General features: G+C 39.0%; 2 protein-coding genes and 1 long non-coding RNA gene across 4 annotated transcripts; 1 reads left to right on the forward strand and 2 right to left on the reverse strand.

Moving 5' to 3' along the window:
* Nucleotides 1–7,041: 7,041 nt before the first annotated feature.
* On the forward strand, nucleotides 7,042–12,176 carry LOC133033639 (uncharacterized). Of its 2 annotated transcripts, XR_009685779.1 has the most exons (3): nucleotides 7,042–9,374; nucleotides 9,485–10,956; nucleotides 11,100–12,176. XR_009685779.1 is itself a non-coding variant. In XM_061108632.1 (2 exons), exons 1-2 carry the CDS (start codon nucleotides 8,499–8,501, stop codon nucleotides 9,851–9,853), a joined length of 1,245 nt encoding a protein of 414 aa, XP_060964615.1. In that variant the 5' UTR covers nucleotides 7,042–8,498; the 3' UTR covers nucleotides 9,854–12,176. The 2 variants fall into 2 exon arrangements, 1 of the variants encoding a protein (XP_060964615.1); XM_061108632.1 differs by having other exon boundaries at nucleotides 9,485–12,176.
* Nucleotides 12,177–12,349: 173 nt separating this feature from the next.
* On the reverse strand, nucleotides 12,350–13,114 carry LOC133033640 (uncharacterized). Its single transcript, XR_009685780.1, has 2 exons — nucleotides 12,991–13,114; nucleotides 12,350–12,895 (listed from the first exon to the last, which is right to left on the reverse strand). It is a non-coding gene; the product is annotated as an uncharacterized LOC133033640 (long non-coding RNA).
* A 4,536-nt stretch (nucleotides 13,115–17,650) lies between these two features.
* LOC133033641 (uncharacterized) lies at nucleotides 17,651–20,321 on the reverse strand. Its single transcript, XM_061108633.1, has 2 exons — nucleotides 20,018–20,321; nucleotides 17,651–19,650 (listed from the first exon to the last, which is right to left on the reverse strand). Exon 2 carries the CDS (start codon nucleotides 19,516–19,518, stop codon nucleotides 17,833–17,835), a length of 1,686 nt encoding a protein of 561 aa, XP_060964616.1. The 5' UTR covers nucleotides 19,519–19,650; nucleotides 20,018–20,321; the 3' UTR covers nucleotides 17,651–17,832.
* Between the last annotated feature and the right edge of the window lie 211 nt (nucleotides 20,322–20,532).

Genomic DNA, 20,532 nt, shown 5'->3' on the forward strand with positions numbered 1-20,532 from the left:
ATCAGATGCGCGGCGAAAGAATGGCCGCGTATGTGGCGATAGTCCGGTAACTGCTCCACGAGTTCACGGATTATAAAGTAGAAAGAATCCCCAGGGAAAAGAACGCTCACGCGGACTGTCTGGCTAAATTAGCTTCAGACAGTGAGATTGAGGAACTGGGGGTAGTACCCGTGGAACGCTTGGCAGAGCCAAGCATCAAAATAAAAGAGGCCATAACAACGGTTGGGCAAGAACCCAACTGGATGGTCCCCATCATAGAATACATAACGAAAGGTGAGTTGCCCCAAGAAAGGGCACTGTCCAGAAAGATTCAGTATCAAGCTCACCGTTATGTAATGATGGATAAAATTCTCTACCGAAGAGGACTCAACATGCCTTACTTAAGGTGTGGATCGGACCCTGAAGCTAGGCAAATTATGCTAGAGGTCCATGAAGGGTTCTGTGGAGATCATACAGGAGGACTAAGTCTCTCAAAGAAAATATTGAGACAAGAGTACTTCTGGCCAACAATGAAAAAAGATTGCATAGACTACGTCCAGAAATGTGATTCGTGCCAAAGGTTTGCGAACATACCGAGAGCTCCTCCCAATGAGATTACCCTGATGACTAGCCCCTGGCCCTTCGCGGTCTAGGGAATAGATCTTATTGGGCTCCTACCAACAGGAAAGGGATGAGTAAAGTATGCAATAGTAGTAGTAGACTACTTCACCAAATGGACGGAGGTTGAGCCAATGAAGACTATAACTGCTAAAAAAGCAATAGACTTTGTTATAAAAAACATAGTGTGTCGATATGGCTTTCCTCACAAAATAGTCCCTGACAATGGAAAGCAATTTGATTGCGAAGAATTCACTGACCTCTGCAACCAACACGGAGTCGTTAAAAGCTTCTCCGCGGTGGCAAGACCGCAAACAAACGGACAAGCAGAAGTAATCAACAAAATTCTAAAGGTCACCCTGAAGAAAAAGTTGTTGGCCTACAAAAACAACTGGCCCAAAGAGTTGCCAAGAGTTTTATGGGCCTACCGGACGACCCCAAGAACCACGACCGGCCACTCGCCTTTTTCAATGGCGTACGGTTGTAAAGCAATGGTCCCGGTAGAAACGTTATTCCCGTCCCGTAGGAGAACGACTTATGATCCAGCTACGAACCAAGCTTTATTACAGGAAGCGCTGGATCAGGTTGAAGAGCTCCGGGATGAGTCGCAAATACGAATGGCAGCTTATCAAAAGAAGGTGACCAAATATTTTAACTCCAAAGTTAAAAACAGAAAATTCGCTATTGGGGATATGGTCTTAAGAAGAGTCTTCCCAGCCACCCAAGAACCCGGAGTGGGGGTACTTGGGCCAAATTGGGAAGGGCCATATGAAATCGAGGATGAAATCGGCTCTGGAACCTATAAGCTAAAAAGGATGGATGGAACCATTGTGCCAAGGGCCTGGAACGCCGATCACCTCTGAAAATACTACCAATAGTCCAAATATGTTAACTTAGGCTTTGTTTAAAGGATTTGTACCATCTAAGTGTATGCAACCTCCAAATTTTAAATAAAACTGAGTGCCTTAAAAGCAAAGTTTTTATGCCACTCAGGGGGGTACTAAGGCATACCACACGGACAGATGTAAAACAGGCCAAAAGTAAAAACAAAATATCCTAACCTAAAGGGCAGGTCCAAAAGAAAAAATATGCATCAAAAAAAGATCATATATATAAATATCCTGACCCAAAGGGCAGGTCCAAAAGAAAAAAAATATATATGCATCAAAAAAGATCATGTATATAAAAATCCTAGCCCTAAGGGCAGGTCAAAAAAAAAAGAGAAAGAATATATGCAAAGGGCCCGGGGACGGACCTTAATCATTGTCTCCCCTTAAAAAATAAAGCAGCTATTAAGTTAAAGATTGTCTTAAATAAAAGAAAAATAGCTGTAAACAAAAAAAATGAATGAGAAAAAGCTTGGAGAAGTGGGCTGGACTCAAGCAGCCTAGTCAATGCGAGGAGGAAGGCGAGGACCTGTACGCACTTCAAGCATAGCATCAAGTTTCTTCTTCTTCTCCTGGAATTCGGCAATAACCTCCTCAGGTTTGGGGTAGAAGTCAAGCTTGATACTCTGGCCATTTGTCGACCAGGCCATATAGACGTCATCATCGAAGCGCTTGACACAACGCTTACAAGAGACAGGGGACAGGAGCTCATCTCTTTTAGCCTTCTTTAAGGCTTGATCTCTGAAGTCCTTTAGCTCCTTCATCTCCACGGCCAAGTTAGCCCTGGACTGCAAGTCTGCCTGGTGCAACTCCTCTAAGGACCTCACCTTGGCGGCCATCTCATCCATGGCCTCCTTAGCCTCTTGAAGCTCGCGCTTGGCCTTGGCAGTGGCCTCGCCCTCCACCCTCAGCGCCTCCTGGTGTCTCGCCTCCAACCTATCCCTCCGCAGGACCTCCTCTCGGAGCATCGCCTCCGCCTGGGCTTCCCTCTGTTTGGCCTCCTCCTCGAGCTTCGCCTTAGCGAGGGCCTCTTTTCGCTCAGCCTCCTCTTGGATCGCCCGCCTCTCAGCGGACAGGTCTCGCAGAATCCTCACGACCTCGTCTATGCCCCCGAATTCAAACAGGACGAAGCCATGATTGACGATGGTCCTGGAGAGGCGGCTGGTCTCTGCAGAAATTTGAAAAAGGAGAAAAGAGTGAGATCAAATGCCTTAGACAAAATATTGAGGAAAGAAATGAATCAAGTGCTTACCGCGGCCATGGCGTTGCTGATGTCTTGAACTTGGTAGACGGAGTTCAAGGATGCACAAGCAGCGTACCGTTTGGGCAGGAATTGAGTCATGTGGGACACATACTCGCTGGTCATCTCCGCGGCAAAAAGAGCCAAGGTGGGCCCCAGGAAGCGATTAAACCAGTCCGTTAGCGGATCCATATTCAGGTCCCACGGATTCCGGAAGTCCTCCGCATTGAGGACATTTTGCTGCTCCTTCCGTAGGACCCTCTTCAAGGCCTCCACTTCGGCATGCCCCCGGGTGTATTCATCAAGGGCATAGTTGTGCTTGGCTATCCGAAGATTCTTCCTCTCCTTGTCTCCAGGAATCGGAGTCAACACAATGCCGAGAGGCACTGCGTATTCCTCCACCTCGGAGGGGATCCCGGAGTCATGACTCGGGGCCGGAGTGTCCACCCTCCGGGGGTGTTTAAGAGGCTCCTTTTCTACCATCTTGCCCTTGCGCTTGCGCACAAGAGAAACCTCTTGCTCTTCTTCACCTTCTTCAGCTTCCTCAAGAAGTGCCTCCTCCTCGTCCACTAAGACAATAGGACCCGAAGGGGTGCTAGAAGAAGCCTTCCCGGGAGTGACCAACTGGGAAGAAGTAGGAGGAGGGGAAACATCAGGACTGTGGGCTCCACCAAGAGTGGCCAAGATTTCGTCCATGGGAACGGCTGCTGCAACAAGAGAAAAAGGTTCAGTGTTAGAATATCCGTGAAAGCAACGCACACTTAACAAAAAGCAATCAAGCTAGCCCTACCCTGACTCTCTAATTTGGCCCTAGCAAAGTCCCGAATCTTAACACTGGCTGCATCATCCCCGAGATAGCTGTCCGATGGGCGGAACCAGCTAGAGGATAAATAGGCTGAAGGGTCCAAGAGTATGGGCGCCGAAGGTCCAAGACCCATCCGGGACCGACCTAAATAATCGCCTAAGTGAGAGAAATAATACTCTTTGGCATGATCCCCCCACCGAGTGGAAGGCATCTTAAACCTATGGAGACGTTCATTGAACCCTATAAGCCTAAGGCTAGCATACTCACGGACGGAAGGGACATAGTGTATCATTAAAAGGGACTTACCAGCACCCGAAGTGCTGGCATCGGGAGCCCCTGTGTTCGGCACTGAGACCACAGGCTTTGGTCTGGGGGTCCTTCGCTCCACCGGGCTCCCAATACGAAGGGGCCTTCCGGCGGCCACCTGGGCCTTATTATAAGCCCGCTCCTGTTCCTTTTGGAAGAGGTATTTCTGGTACTTATCTTCCGTCGTGGCGATGATATCATCCCGAAGTACCATCTCTGCAGCCAGAACCCTCACATTTGGGCAGAAGACTTTAGAAAGGTTGGAGTCGTCCACCGACTAATGCCCCTGGATCAGCTTGGCCTTCCAACAGTGCTCCGTCGTGACCAACTCCCTGACGTAGAGGGCCTTCTTGTCGTATGTGGCGAAGGTCTTAGCCTGTTGGAGGAAAAGCTGAGTAGGTTCAGTCTGCGCATAAGGAGGGATCCTAACCCACTCCGTGAGAAGCTCCGGATGCTCCACAGCCTGGAACCCGGAGGAGAAGAAGAAGCGGTGATGGTATTCCTTCACATGCTTCTGATAGTTAAAAGGGACCGGGCCCTCATTCAAAGGATGGGCCCGGAGACCGTAAAAACCGTCCTTAAACTTATCTCCCTTTTTAGGGATGGAAACGAGTTCATAAAAATACAGAATCTCTGCTGGACTGGGAGAGCCCCAGCTCCGGGCAGAGTAAAAAATAAATAAGCCTGAAAGCAGGCGGTAAGCTTGAGGAATGAGTTGGTATGGCGCAAGTCCGACAAATACAAGGAAATCTATAAAGTAATCTTGAAGGGGAAGCATGGCCCCGGCCATCAAGTGCGTCTGACTCCAGGCTCTGAAGCCCCTGTAGTTATGGTTGGGCGTCTCCGCATCCCGGGGCGGCCGGTGGTATGTCCCGGAGGTCGCAGGCTTGATACCTGCCACCACCACGATGTGTTCCAGCTGGTGAGGGCAGGTCAGGGTAGAGTGAAGCTCAGCCGCTTCCCACCCGTTAGCACGGGACTTGTACCCTTCCTGGGCCACTGGACCCTTCATAACTTCCTCCAGGGTGGCCGGACGTTTCCCTCCTTTCTTCGAGGATTTAGAACCGGATGCAGACATCTTAGTTCTGAAAAAGATGGAAAAAATCCAGCAGTCAGGCCCCAAACCAAACCCTAAGTCAAAAAAGGGAATGGGGGTCCCCTAACCGCTGGAAAGAGGCCCCCTCCGGACACTTGTCAAAAAGAAAGCCTTAGAAGGTTTTCCTTGACAAGAGTCGGGTGCAAGAATCCCACAGATGGTGACATTACGAATAAGCAAAGAAAAGCAAAAAGGGGTAAAAAACCGAGAAGACAAAGTCTACTCTAAACCCTTGAATGTCATTACGCGAAGAAAAGATGGGTCCTTGACAAAAAATACGTAGAATAGAAGTAACTCGAACACCAGAAAAGAGGAATCTAATGTGTTACACAAAAACTCGAAACGGAAATTCCCAGAAAACTCAAACATCAAACCCAGAAAAAGCAGATGAACAGTAAAGCATGCGATGTACACAAACAATAAACTAAAGTACAAAATGCGAAGAACTTACATAAAGCTTGAGAACTGGGCGTTGGTGCTGATCGACGGTAAAGAGTTGATTGGCAGCGACGAAGGAAAAGAAGTAAGAAATCTATGGTGTTTGAAGGTTTTTTGTTTCTTTGGAAAACTTAAGAAAGTTTGGCGAAATTCTGAAAGTAACCAAGTGAAATGAGAAGGGTGGCTTTTATAGGCCAAAACACATGTGAAACAGCTGTGATCAGCTACCATCGAACGGCTGGGAAGGCACACGATTCGAATTCCCAAGATCCAACGGTCGGATTGGATCGTCATCGAGGCGGGGGAAACGCTTGAGTGTCCGTCTGACACCCATTAATGCGCCGTATCAATCAATGGACAAGAAACGAATCGACGCCTGCAAAAAGTGAATTGCTGTAGTAATGGTGATCATTAAATACACCCTCACGCGCCCAAAGCACGTGCCAAAAAATCGAGGAGCCAACCGGAGGCATCTAAGCAAGCCTTGTTCACTTCACAATTAAACAAGGCTTAGGGGGTAAATGTTGCCCCTGATTTTGCCCAAAATACGTGGACCAACCGTACAATGACACGTGGAAGGAAAGGGTTTAGCATTTGAATTAAAAAGCTAAGTCTTTATAAAGCAAAAGGTAACTGTGGATATGCCTCCCGGAGAAGGCATGCAAAGTCTCATATGCTCCCGAAGAGCAAGATGGCATCAAAGCATCTCCGAGTGGTGTCAGGCTTCCTCTGAACAGTCATCTCGCATTTAATGCCGCACGGGAGGAGGCGTATGGAACTGCCACACGCAATAAAGTCTGACGACACAACCCCCAATCTGTACCTACTAGGCTATGACCAATAAAGTCTAGTGACGGCTACTCTGTGAAGAATCACATCAGTCAAAGGGGATTAAGGACTACCCTCATAAAATCCCTACAGCACCTAGGGATTAGACCATGCATTACCCATGATATATTCATTGGGAATGTACAACTTTACTGATAATTACAGAAATGCATGTACCTTAATTCTGGGGATCTCCCCACAAAAACACTATAAATACCCCCCAAAGCTCATTAAAGAGGGGTCGAGAATTCTTGGTTGCATAAGTGCTAGAAGAGTAAAAACTCACCAAGAACATTCTCTGTATTAAATACTATCATAAATACACAGACTCGTGGACTAAGGCTCATTAACGCCCCAACCACGTAAAAATCTCTCTCTTAATTTCTTATAGCTCTCTAAACTATTATTATTTTATTGGTTGCCGAAAACCTCGGTCAACAAATAGTATTGCAGTATCGAATTGAAGTAATTGCTATGGATCGAATTGAGGTAATTGCTATGGATCAATTAAGTACACATACCTAATTATTATACATTATTGATGTGTTCTAAGTTATACACAAATTGATCTTGGGTTTATTATTAATTTTTCTAACATAATTTTAAATATTTATTACGTGGACTAATTAAATTGTGCCACGTGTACATTGTGTACACGTAGACATTCCAACGTGTCACTTAACACCCAAAAATAGACGGAAAAGGCTAACTGCTAACAAAAGCTGAGTTTAGGAGGTTTTACCACAAAAATTTTAGAATTGGGGGTTAGTTGTAAATACCTGACCACTTAAGGAGGTTATGCCGCAAATAACTCGATTTATAATTAGTTCCAACTTTTTCACTTTTAGTCACAAATTTTATTGTGACTAAAAATAAAATTTTTTGTAGTGTCATGAAATCTTCACACTATTTACTCTTATTTTACTCTTATATCTTGTTATTTTTGTGTTTCCCGATGTTGTTTTGTTTTAAGAAATTTTTACATGAAAAATCACTTTTGCACATTTTATTACCAAAATACTCCTACACGCCTATATCAACATTTTTACTTACAATGTTGGTTTTATTACACAAATACCACTTAGTCATCATTCCATGCACATACATGTGTGCTTTCCCCATCCATCATCAATCAAATCCTACTCTCTTCCCTCTCTTTTTTCATTTTCTTTTCATTTCATTTTCGATTTTTCATTTCTGTTTTCTAACTTCATTTGAATACAAGTAACCTCCCTTCATCAGATTAACCACCCACTATTGATCACGTTTTTCCCTCTTCTTTTTTGTTCATCCACGAATTTTCAACTTCCTCTTAGCCCACGATTTAGCAACTGTTTTTCCCTCTCTGTTTCAGTTTTTTTCAATCTTATTTATAAGATGGCAATCACTTGTTCATCATCATCCCCTTCTCCAGTTCTCAAACAAAAATCAAAAATGGGCAAGAAATCGTTGGCCAACAAATCCAAGGGTAAACGCCCAATCATTGAAGATTATGATTCTGATTTTGAAGCTCCAATGCCCAAGCGTGGGAGACCCCATTCTTCGAAGAAAACGAAGCTGAACTTGGAGGAGCACACAGTTCCAGAAATTTCTGGGAAAAAAACTCTTGCATCTGCTGAAGATCGAACTCAGGTTGGTTTTCAGTTTCATTATCGTTTCCCCCTTTTCCTTCATTTAAACTTTTCCCAGATTTTGGCGTTTTTATGTTCATTCTGCTTTGTGTAATTTTAGGGTTTCATTTGCACATTTCGTTTCATGTTTTTAAATTTTTTAGTTATTTATTGTTGGTTTTGAACATTTCATTTGGTTCTTCTCTGGGTGTTGTTCTTTAATTTGGTTTTGTTTTCTTTATTTTCAGTGTTTTTTTGTGCTTACAGGTTATGTGTTTTGTTTTCGTTTTTAGTGTTTTCAATCAGTCGTTTGTAGTTTCTTATAAGTTTTTTAATAGTTTGATAATGGTATGTTTTGATGTGTTTTCGATTTTCATTAGGTTTAGTTGTTTGCTGTTATATTTTAGGTTTCAAAACGATTTTCAAATCTTTTCTCTACATTTTTCTATAGTTGTATCTGTTTTGTAGTTTGTTTATTGTTTTTATATAGTTTTATTGTTGTTTTCATACTGTATTTTTGGATTTCCTTTAGGGTTAGTTGTTTACTGTTTTTTTTATGTTTCAAAACGATTTCAGGTCTTTACTGTTTTTTTCTATGTAGTTGTATGTTATTGATAGTTTTTTTATAGTTGTATTACAGTTTTCATACTGTTTTATTCAGGATTTATAATTTATTGTGGCCATTTTCGTTATGTTGCAGGTTTGGGACTACAAATTTAGTCCTTCTGATTTTTATAGATCTAAGTGTGTATGCACCAGTGTTTATTCCGTGATAGATAATATTAAGAACACTTTATCTGTTAATTTGCTTTCTTTGTTTCGTCAAACTCAGTTTGGGCATTTTCTGGATATGCCTGAGTTTGTTTTTCATCCGCAAGTCGTACATAGTCTATTACTAAGGGAAGTTTTCCAGCCCAATCCTAAAGAGTTTTGGGCTAAGGTTGCTGGCCGTTGCATACGGTTTAGTGCCGAAGAATTTTACTTGATTTCTGGATTAGATTGTTTCGGTGATTGCAACAAGTTGTTGTTTTCACAGGAAACAAATCAATTGGTAGAAACATGTTTCCGTGGTGTAAAAACTATTGACCACAAAGCCATCGAGGATACTTTTTTGGGTAGTCGGTGGGGTTTGGATGAGTCTATTGGTTTGAAAATGGCTGTTTTGTATTTCATTCAGTGTTTTCTTCTTAGCAATACTCCTGACAAAGAAGTGTCTAGGTTTGATCTAGATGTAGTCGATAGCGGTCGGTGGGATGAGTATTGTTGGGGTAGGGAATCATTTGAATTGACAATTGACTCATTCAAAGGTAGGATCCAGCATGGGATCATTATGAAAAATAGAAAGGCAGAGAAGGGAGGCCAATATGATGGCTGGTATAGGGCATTGGGATGTCCTTGGGTTTTCACGGTTTGGTTTTATGAATGCTGTCCTGCAATGGTGAACTCTTTCTGTAAGAGAGTTTCATCTTCTATTCCAAGGATTCTGAACTGGAGCAACACCATCGTCACCAAAAATCCAACTCTTCGAGACTTGAAGGGCAAGATTTTTGATTTACCTTTGGACAAGGTAATTTACAGTTTCTTTACAGTTTCTTTTCAGTTTTATTTATGTTGTTAATTTTTGGTTTTTCCAATTGTTTTAATTTTTTTCATATTATGTTTGATTATGCTGTTCAGTTGAAGATAAAAAACATGCGTCCTACTGATGAAGAGAGGCAGCAGCTTCAACTTGACGGTTTATTTCTCGATGAATCTATTGATGACCGTGGTGTAGCGAAGCAATCCTTTGAGGGTGGGTCATCTTCAAAGAAGTCTGATTCAGCAGATATTGATTGGATGAAATCTAAGTTGGAGATGGTCATTTCGAATCAATCATCATTGGCCGAGGACTTCATTTCTTTGAGGTGTTTTGTTGATTTTAATTTCAAGTCCGTAATGACTGTAATTAAGGATATCAGGGAGAAGGTTAATGCCATTCATCGTCGTCCTTCTGATGAGGTATTTATTCATATTTTATTGTTTACGTTTTTTCATATTTTTTTTTAAAGTTTCTTTACTGTTTTATTTAAGTTTCATTTATGTTGGTTGATACAGGGAAAGTCATCGGATGAATTAGTAACTCAAGATTCTGATGATGATGCTGATGATGATGATGATGATGATGATGCCGAGGATGATGAGAAGTAATTGCCTGATCCAGAAAATATTGATTCCGACTCCGACGATGGTGGTGAGTTGGTTAAAGTTGGTGGGGATGCTGATGATGCTGACAAGGTTGTTACTGCTGTTCCTGTTGCTGATGTGAATCCATCTGAGGCTGTTGGAGGGAGTGATAAAAATGTTAAGGATGTTGAGAAGCCGAAGGGCGATGAGTCTCGATTGAAGGGGGACGATTTCTTTGATGGGTTGAGCCAGCTTGAAATAGATGATGATCAAGTTGTGTTGGCTGGCTTGGAGGCTGTTGGTAAAATCCATGTAAGTTTATTTTTAATTGTTTTCAAGAAAAATAGGTTTTTTTTTTGTTGCTCAATAGTTTTTAGTCTGTTTTGCAACTGTTTTAATACATTCTTTCTTTTTTAGGTCCCCGCACCCAATCCATATGTTGGTTGTCAAAAGTCAGATGCGCTTCATACTGATGAAGAAACTGAGGACACTATCTCTGATACACCTCTGTTGGATAAGAGGAAGCGTGCTCCGGCCTTGAAATCTCCATTTGTTGATTTCGGGTCTGCTGATGTCGGGAGCACTCCAATGGAGCTTATGTCCTCCGGTTCTCAATCAGCTGGGGATGATAGGGATTTCAAAATGGTGACTTATGTGAAGGGTCTTTATGCTCTTAGTGATGCGTTTGCTGATCCCGTATCTACCGAGATTGAGGCAAAATTTGACGATTGGATTGGTGAAGAATTGCTTAAACATCCTAGGTGACTGTTTTTATTAAATCTGTTTTTGTATTATGTTTTATTTTTCAGTTTTATTCCTGTTTTAATGCTATTTTGTTGCTGTTTTTTTGTTGTTGTAGGCATTATAATTGTTATGAAGATGGCGCAAAGAAATTTACCCCGGGTTTTAGGCTAGGTGTTGATTATGTTGAGGATAAAACTTGGTTTTATCATTTGGCTACATGCGACATGTTTATGAACGACTCGGTAAAGTTTCCAATTTATATTGTAGTTATGACAGTTTGTTTTCAGTTGCTTTATAAATGTTTTTAAGTTTTGATACTGCATTTCAGTTTTTTTACAGTTGTTCAACCTTTTCATTTGTGTTTCTGTGTTGTTTTTTTTCTCAGCATATGAACACCATATTCTATTACCTTCGGAAAAAAGGTAAATATTCTTCCGCTGTGACGTTGAATTTCGCAACTACTGATTGTCTCTTTGATGATTCCATCCAAGCATTGTACCACAAATATAACAAGGCCAAGTCAATGAAGACTAAGATGTCACACATTCACGCTGCCCACCCAATAGCGCATTACATCCGAGGTATGCGCATTCCCTGTTCCAAGCCTTGGTATGAAGCCGATCATGTGCTATTCATCATCAATTTAAGAAGGGAAAGTCATTGGGTTTTTGGGCGTCTTGACTTGAACGAAGGGACGTTGTTTCTGTACAATTCTTTGAGGACCGCGAAGATGAATGCCGCAGCTAGGAATGCGATGAAGGCTTATTCCGTGTTGCTGCCTTTGTTTTTCGATTTACTTGGGTTCTGGAAGAATAGGGCACAAGCTCCTGCCTCAGTTTCTGACCCTACAGCTCCCTTCAGAATCGTGGAGCTTAGTGGACTTCCGTCTCAGCAGAAGAAGTGAGTGTTTCGTTTAAGTTTCTTTTATGTTGTTTTTTAGTTTCTAAACTGTTTACTTTTTCTTCTGTTTTTAATAGTGATTGCGGGGCATATGTTGCTGCCTTTGCTGAATTCTTTATCCACGGAAAGGATGTCCCTGCAGACTTTGACATCGAAGTTTATCGTACCCGACTTGCTTCACTTTTCTTCTCGTACGGCCAAAGGAAAATTGACGAAAGCATTGACAGTGAGGATGAGAAGCAAAGCAAGTCTTCTAAGGCATCTAAATTGAAGAAATAGAATCTTTTAATTTGGTGGCTTTTTTTTGTTATTTGTTGAATCTATTACCAGACAATTTTTAGTGTTGTTGGTTGAATGTAGGTATTATATTTGATTTTATACTATGTACCTAGTTTAAAACTTTTAGGATATTTGACATTTACTCCTTATAATATCTTTATTGTATAGGTTTGTATTTCCCAAAGTTGTTTGTTTTTTTTAATTGTTCAAGTTCTTATATACGGTCGCACAACTATGGAGAAACTATTAACCAACTGAATACAAACAATGTTTTTATTTTTTCTAAATTGTGCTATTAATGTATTTTTATTCTTCGTATTCCATTAATCCTTTTCCCTTTATTTTAGTTATGTTTTATCAATTCTTGACTGACTGCCTTTAAAACTGTAAAGAAGAAGTCATTCCAGTACTTAATATTTACAAAGGGTCACAACTGTAACAAAACGATTTTGAAACTATTAAAAAACTGTTTCAAATTTCATAAAAATGAAATCCCATGTATTTAGAACATCACAGATCAACCTGTTTGAATTTGCACACAAAATTAAACAATTCAAATATTTCATATGTATCTATTTTATTGCTTGATTGTTGCATGTCTTTCGATTGTGTCCGTGTTGTCCACATTTGCTGCACCTGTTATGTTTTTTTGTATCCCATTCAGATAAAAACCTTCGTTTCCTTGGTCTTCCAGATCTTATTTTTTGGTTTGGTGGCAGAACAATGATATCTTTTATGTTTTGTGGCACATCTCAAGTTGTGTGATTGTGTACCGGATATGTTGAGCCGCTGTATGTTTCAAGCCATGTTCGCGTGGTGTAATAACCTGAACAGTAGTTGTAAACATTCAAGTTCATCTCTTTTATAACAAAGAAGCGCATGAGCACACGGTAACTCATCAAGTTGGAATCTGTTGCAACTGCATGTTTTCTCCTTGAGGTTGATGACCCATGATCTGGTTAGTTCAACGACTTCGAACATGGTCTCGTTTATTGGTTTTACCTGCGGATTAAGTGTAAAACTGTTAATATGTATAACAATGACAAACAAACTATTAAGAAACTATAATGCAACTAAAATATTAAACATTTCATTACATTTTCTGTCAATGAGTCCACAAAGTTGTCGACTAATTTCTTCTCTGCTGTAGGTCTTAAAAATGTTGTTGTTTTCTGTGCTTTTTTCCTGTTTGTGTATGTCCATTGTTGAATCAATGCTCTCAATGACTCCATCGGTTGTTGTGATTGGTAGCTCTCTAGTCGCCAAGTTTGCCGCATTTAGAGATTCAAAGAATGTTTGAAGTCATAGTTGAATACCGTTGTTTTTGCAAAGGGTATCTTGACCATTTGTGGTATCCTACTTGTTGTAAATATGGTCTTACACGGATGTCCAAGCTGTCCAACTCGCTCATATGGTATTCAAATTTCCTCTCTCGTGTATGCTCCGGCAGCCGAAGAATGGTTTATCCAAACTTGCTTGCATTCTTCTTGAAGGTTGCTTTTAGGTTGCTTAACGGGTGGTATACACAATAGCAATGTGTGATTTACGGAAATACTTGACAAGCTGCCTTACTTATGCTCTCATGTCTATCTGAGATCAAGCACTGTTCCTCTCTAATCCCATATGTTTCTCTCACTTTTGTGAAAAACCATTGCCATGAGTTGTTGTTTTCTGAATCCACAACAGAAAAAGCTAGTGGAAAAATGTACCCATTTGCATCCTGTGTACAAGCAGAGAGCAATGTACCTCCATATGTTGATTTAAGGAAAGTTCCGTCAACAACTATTATAGGTTTGCATTTCTTCCATCCTTTTATTGATGCATCCAGTGCGACAAACAAGTACTTGAAGCTATTGTCATCCTCTCGTTTCCATGTGCACTATTGTTCCGGATTAGTTTTTGCAACATGTGCAAAAAACCGGCAAAGAACTCCGTATGATTCGTTGGCTTTTCCTCGTAATTCTTCTTGCGCGTGCTCTTTGCTTCTCCATGCTTTCATGTAGTTCATTCTCACCCCATACTTGTGTTTCATTTCTCCTCTGATGTCTTGTGGCATTTGAGTTGTTTTTATGTTGGTGAACCGTGGCTTGATGTAGTTTCCAATCAATTTCGTTGTAGCTTGTCTCTTGTCGGCAAATCTGATGTTTAGATCACAAGTGTGTATCACCTTTCTGTCGTACTTTCGAATGATGAATGACTTTGTTGGCCCGTTTCTGGATGCTGTTAGTGCCCACTTGCATTTTGGATCCAAACAACAAATCTTGTATGTTCTTGCACATGATTTTTTAACTCTGAATTGAAAGTTGTTCCTAATTGCATAGAAACCAAGCACACTCTGCAGTGTTTCTTTGTCTTTGTATATTTGTGCTTCTTCTATTTCAGGATGATGCGGATCTGTGATTAGTAGTTCGTCATAATCTGTGATTTCTGGTTCCTTTTTTCTGTTGTTTTCCAGTTGCTCAACCATCTCCTCTGCCACAAGTTTTGCATAGTCCATGAAGTCAAAACTTTCTCCCCCAAATTCCGGTACTGTAGCTTCAATTATATGTTGTTGATTTGTTGAGTCTTCTGTTGTTGCTGCATTGTATTCGATTGGTTGGAAGGCGCTTGTATGTGTAATTAATGAATTGTCATTTCCCAAGAATGATGCATCGATGGTTGTTGTTGGGTTGTTGATGAGATTCACACACATTGGGTATGTTGTGAAGTCGGGGTCTTTCAGTTTGAGTTGTATATAGAAATGCAGGCTTTGATCATCCTTTATCCTCAATGGTTGGTATCCTTCCTTCACTTGATATTTCAGTTGCAAAACAGTGTTTTCTTGGTTGCACTCCAGGACATCTTTGAGTTTCTGTTGCAAATCTTCATAGTTACAATTGGCTGAAATGTAATGTCCACTGGCTTCATAATTTTCATAATTCATTCGATCATCGAATTGTCCATTGTAGAAGACTAGGAATGGAATGTCTTTCCTTTCCTGTGTTTTTGCAATGGTTATTAGTCCGAGGCAACGAATTTTAAAACTGGTTTGATTCTGTTATGAAATAGAGTACAAACTTACTTCTATCTCTGTCCCTTTGTTCAAACATTGTATTTCCTGTCCTGATTCCTGATTTTGCCATTTTTTGTTGTTAATAAACTACAAAGAAACGAGAATAAAACTATTAAGAAACTTCAATATAATTTTGCGAAACTAACCATTTCTCAAACTGTTCTGTCCTCTATCTTTTCCAAAGTAAATTCCTGCAAAAAAACGTAACGAAACTATTATTAAATGATTATGCAACTGTAAACCAACTTAAAAACCACAATTCTATCCCCAAAATTACGTAGTTCTTGCTCATTGTCATTTTTCATCATGTTTATTCGAATCAGATCGATTTACAACTATTATAAAACTAATTTGCTACCATTAACATAAATCTTACCTTGTATATATGCTAGCTCTTTGTACTTGTCATTTGACACTTCTTTATGATTTCTAAACCATTTTAAAACAATAATGCAACTGTAAGCCAACGTAAAAAAATTAAAATACCTTATTAGTATCCCGTGGTTCCTTAATCAGAATCAGTTCTTGTTTATTGTTTTTACCATATGAATTTCCTGTTGTACACCAGTGAATCAACCAGAATGCAACTAAAAATGACGTGTATCATTGTTGAAAAAAATTTCAGTTCATACCTTTTTTTTTGGATTTGGGGGGGAGCTCCAGATCTGTTCAATACAGATTTACATTGATTCAATCTGAATTGTCGACGCTCGTTTGAGTGATATTGCACTATAAAAACCGAAATCAAATGTTGATTTTCAGTTTCTCCACGGTTTTCCTGGTCTTTTTTTTAAAAAATTTCTGTTTAGCTCGTTGGATTTGTTCGTTTCCTATTGAAATTCGACGGGATTTACAGTTGTTTTACGTTCGATCTGGTTTCATTCTGGTTGCGTAGCCGACTGCATCGATGGAGGTTCATTCATCCTCTCCGTTTGTGACGTGCGGCTGAAGGTAAGGGCAAGTGGTATTTTTGTAATATTTTCATTTTGGGCTGTACAAATGTTCATTGGGCCGGCCCACAGTATTGTTGTAATATTTTTCCCTTTTTAGAATATTCCTGTTTTTTTCCCTTGTTTTAAAGTAATATTTAAGTATTACAATTTAAAACTTCGGCACCATTAGTTAGACTCAATTGAGCTTATTTGTGCAGAATCTCATTTAGAAATATTTTTTTAGATTAGTTAATTTTGGTAGCAACTATTAATAAAGGAAAGATGTTCTTTAATGAATTAGGATGCTATTTGAGGATAGGAGTAGTTTTGTCTCATGTGGCTCGTGATAAGAATTTTACAGCTCATGGTTTGGCAAAGCGTGCCTTTCGGTTAGACGATGTGTTATTCTGGTTCGAGAAGGTTCCACCACCGATTATAGATTGCTACATCATTAATCGTGTGTAATTTTAATCATTGCGTCAAAAAATTATGCAATTTGTACTAAATTTCTTACAATTAATAGTGTTAGATTTAGAATCTACACCAAATTAATTTATAACTTTTTTTTTCATCCCAACTCTTTTTTTATTTTGTTTTAAAATATAATCATTAATTATTTGTTGACAATATGTAAAATTATATTATAAATTAATTATTAATGACTATGAATGTAAATAATAGAAAATGTAAAATTTTTAAGCAATAATATATTTATTGGGTGTTATATTTTGATGTAATATTTAGTGTTGAATAATTAGATTTGTTATACTAAAAGTAATAAATTTTAAGAAAATTATCTTATATACATTTTTAATTTTTTTTTTTTTTAAATTTATGGTTTGGTTGCTTCGGTAGTTGCTACGCTAGTTTTTATATGGGTTGTTATGTAAATTTTAGTTACAATTTAAGTTACTCTATTAGTGTTGCTACGTGGATTGCTACGTGAATTTCTGTAAAAAATATACTTTAAAGTGTAAAAATAAAAATATTCTAAATTTTACACTAAATTGTAAAAAAAATATATAACAAAATAATGCAACCATTAGTGATGGTGTAAAATAGAAAATGCAAATTATTCCAAATAAAAAAAAAATGTCATCCATTTCTACAGTAAATGGTCATAATTAAGTAACATGCATGTCAAAAAAAAAAAAAACAATTCAAAAGCAGTTGTACTCTTAAAAAAATATGAACCCAGAGACACATTTCTTGCTGGATATTTCACTACCTAAGATACTTCCCTTTCACATGAAGAAATATCATCTTTAAAAAATGGCCCTTACCAGCTCTTTTAGAAAAGAAAACCCCTTCATTAGTCGGAACTCCCTAAAGTTATAGGCATATATTCATATGATAGCAAACTTAAAAAGCATGTGCTGAAAGGCACCTTAAAGAGCCAAGCAATGTGTTATACCATTACTGAGTGTATTTTAATATTAAGTCTCATACATTATAATTTAATAAATGATATAAAAAAAATTACTAACGTAGTATTAAACATCTTAAAATATGAAATAGCAATGATCCTAGAATTATTTTATAATATGAATTGGTACTTGCAAGTAAGAAACATAACCACGTTCTACTTCCTGGCTTTAATCAAATTTGATTCCTCTATTAAAATGGAAGGAACACCTATTAAGACTTTGTTCCTTTTGAGTCTGTCCATGTCAATAATCAAAAAGATACCTTACTCTTGATATTATTATTTTTTTAAAACGACACCTTATTCCTGCTTTCTATACTAATGAAATTTAAATCAATCCAATGAAATATGTTGCCTTAAAGTGGGTATGGGAGTAAAATTTTCAGAAAGAAAGAAAATGTAAGCATCCGATTACACTCGAAACACACAGGTTTCACATACATGATGCAACAATTTTTAGGAGAAAAAAATATAAGAACATACATGATACTAAAATAATGCTACAGAGATCTTTCTTTTTCCCCTTAGACTATGTGGCTTCCCTTTGAATTAATGGTGGATCAGGTGGTATCATAGTTTCATCGTTACTTTTTTCACAGAATTCTTCATTCAGTACAGACACTGGCCTCTCTGGACTATAATAAGTCTTTGAAACTATGTTGGAACTTGAAGAAACAGCTAAATTAATCTTGGTTGGGCTAGAACTGTTTCCTAGTGGAGAACTGTTGGCAGATCTGAACTCAACCACTCCATCTTCGCGGGGCAAAGGTGAAATCGGTGGCTCGCTATCATTATCTGTGTGTTTTATGCATAACTTGTCTTCCACAATGTCATAAGAATTCCCAGTCCGAACTTCCTGAGCTAGAGTACACCAACAACAGCAAAGCCACAATGTGCAGTCGCCTAATGCCGAATGACCAAAACAGAAGTCATAACTAGGCAGATTGAATCTCTTCCTCATTTGGATCCTCCAAAAGCCACCATAGAGCAAACCAAATACACATAGAACTAACCCGGTAACCCCAAGGACCTCCCTAACAGCCTCATTGTCAATATTAACAGCAGCCAAGTTGAAAATAAAGAATGGAGCAATGCAAAACAGAAGGAATGTTGCAATATGAACATACATGTTTCCAAATCCAAGTCTCTCCATATTCCATCCAAAAACACAGCAAGTACAGAAGAGAGAGAGATAAGCTACAGATATATCATTCCAAAAATCAAGTATTCCCCCACTCCAATTCAGTTTGCTCTCAACATTCTGTTCGTCTTCAACTGGTGCAAATGAAAATCTCCTCTCAAATGATTTCAACCTCAACTTTTCCGGCCTTTCAGCAGCACTACTCTGTACCTGTGCTTCCTCATCCATTCCGGAATCATAATCTTTACCAAGTGGGCTAACAATTAAGTATAAACCAGCAATGGCAGGAGCAGCAATTGCAACAGAAATACATACTCCAACTCCTAAGGGTGGTCGTTCAGATCTTTTGTAACCCCAGTTCAGACTACAAAGAGCATATTGAGCAAAACAATTCAAATGGAGTAACAGAACAACAACCATCATGTGAGCCCATTCATGAGGCTTATAAGTCCCATTCTTACAGTAAAGTTTTCTAAGCTTGGTAATGTCTTTTGGTTTCCATCTAGATAGCAGAACAAGGTGGTAAATTCTTTTCGGATGTTGGTACAAACACATAAGTGTAAACAGAGCATTTAGAATTTGGTTATTGACTTCAAACCATACATCTCTCTGAGACTTTTTAGTTATCACCTTGTTTAACATTCCAGTCATAACAAGGAACAAAATTGCACCCGAAACAGCAACAATGAAGATCCATAAGAACAAAGCCATGTTCATTGGATCTTTAAACCATTCTTTGCACATTTTCTTAACCGAAACCCAATCAATTTTCCGAGAAAATACTCCACTTATACGTTCTTTAAAATCATGACTACTTGAAGAATTTACTGACCTGGAAATCTCATCTTTCTCGTTCGCCATCCGCCTGAATTTAGCAGATGCAGAACCAAATTTAAGGAAATTTCTCTTTTGAGGAATAGCAGTGGACGTATTGTTGAGCTTTTTTTGAGGTTTATCACCACTAAGCAGTGTCCTTCGAGACGCTGAAATGTCAAGAGGAGCTTGACCCTTGTCTTTATTACCTCCACTTAGCTCAATTTCCTCTTTGCGAGTTCCATTATCAACCAATGACATCTTCTCACCAAGCTACAATACTCTCAAATCAAGATCAAAATTGTCACCTAAAGGACTCAGTGAATAACTTTTCTCCAATGGTTCCACTAAGGTTCAAAGCCAAGTAATGCATGGTTGTTTTGCCAAATATTTCTGTAATAAAGAAATGATAATTGTTCTCGTAAACAAAAAGAAATCTATACCCAAGCAAAATTAAACCAAATACTCTAAAGAACATAATCACAGAACCAAAACTGGAAGCTGTTAAATATAGAAACTAAACTAGTTGATAATCTAAACAACAATCCAAGTCTTGAGTGGAGAAAAATGTTCGTGATGAAAACCCTCATCAATTCTTTTGTTAAAGAAACATTAACCAAAAATATAAAACATTTAAATAAATAATAACAATAAATCAATACATACAGCAGGAAACCCCATTTAGCAGTAAAAGAAAAGCCGTAATTTTTACTGTTAGGGTCGAAACAAGAACAAATAAGAACAGATTATGAAAACATACCTGAAGAATAACCAAGAAACACAGGAAGTTAAAGAAACCTTTGATTTGAATTCAATGGAGTATTGAAGCCTCGTACTCAAGACTAAAGTAACTAATTTTATTGGGGGGAATTAGGGTGTATTGGTAAGCTATAAAACGATAAACGAGAATCCAGAAATAAAGATAAAGGGTGTATTATCACTCGACTCGGTATTGGTCGCTGTGTGTTGTCTCGTCGATGGTGGGTTACGCTTACGCGCTTGTTCTTTTTGCCAATTTTCCTTTTTGGATAAAATAAGTTTTTGTCGAAGTGTGTGTGAGTAGAGGAAGAATAGAACAAAATTTGGTGGTTTTGAAGTGATTCAGAATCGTACAGTCTGGAAACGTCGTCGCTTTCAGTTTGGACGTACCGCGGCCACGTGTCTGGAAAGGCTGTTGTTAACTCTATTCGGCTCACGCGCGGGGAAATAGTTAGGCCTCACTATATATTTTATTTTGACAAAAGAGCTGACAAAGTGTTTAATAACTCTTAATAA

The sequence above is a fragment of the Cannabis sativa genome, chromosome 1, assembly GCF_029168945.1.
Source record: "Cannabis sativa cultivar Pink pepper isolate KNU-18-1 chromosome 1, ASM2916894v1, whole genome shotgun sequence".
Classification (NCBI taxonomy): domain Eukaryota; kingdom Viridiplantae; phylum Streptophyta; class Magnoliopsida; order Rosales; family Cannabaceae; genus Cannabis; species Cannabis sativa.

Excerpts from the sequence above, each read along its gene's own strand:
- LOC133033639 (XM_061108632.1), top strand. The coding sequence starts at position 8,499 with ATGTTGCAGGTTTGGGACTACAAATTTAGTCCTTCTGATTTTTATAGA. Across the intron at positions 9,375-9,484 it reads TTGATTTACCTTTGGACAAG|TTGAAGATAAAAAACATGCG; the intron begins GTAATTTACAGT and ends TATGCTGTTCAG.
- LOC133033641 (XM_061108633.1), bottom strand. The coding sequence starts at position 19,518 with ATGTCATTGGTTGATAATGGAACTCGCAAAGAGGAAATTGAGCTAAGT.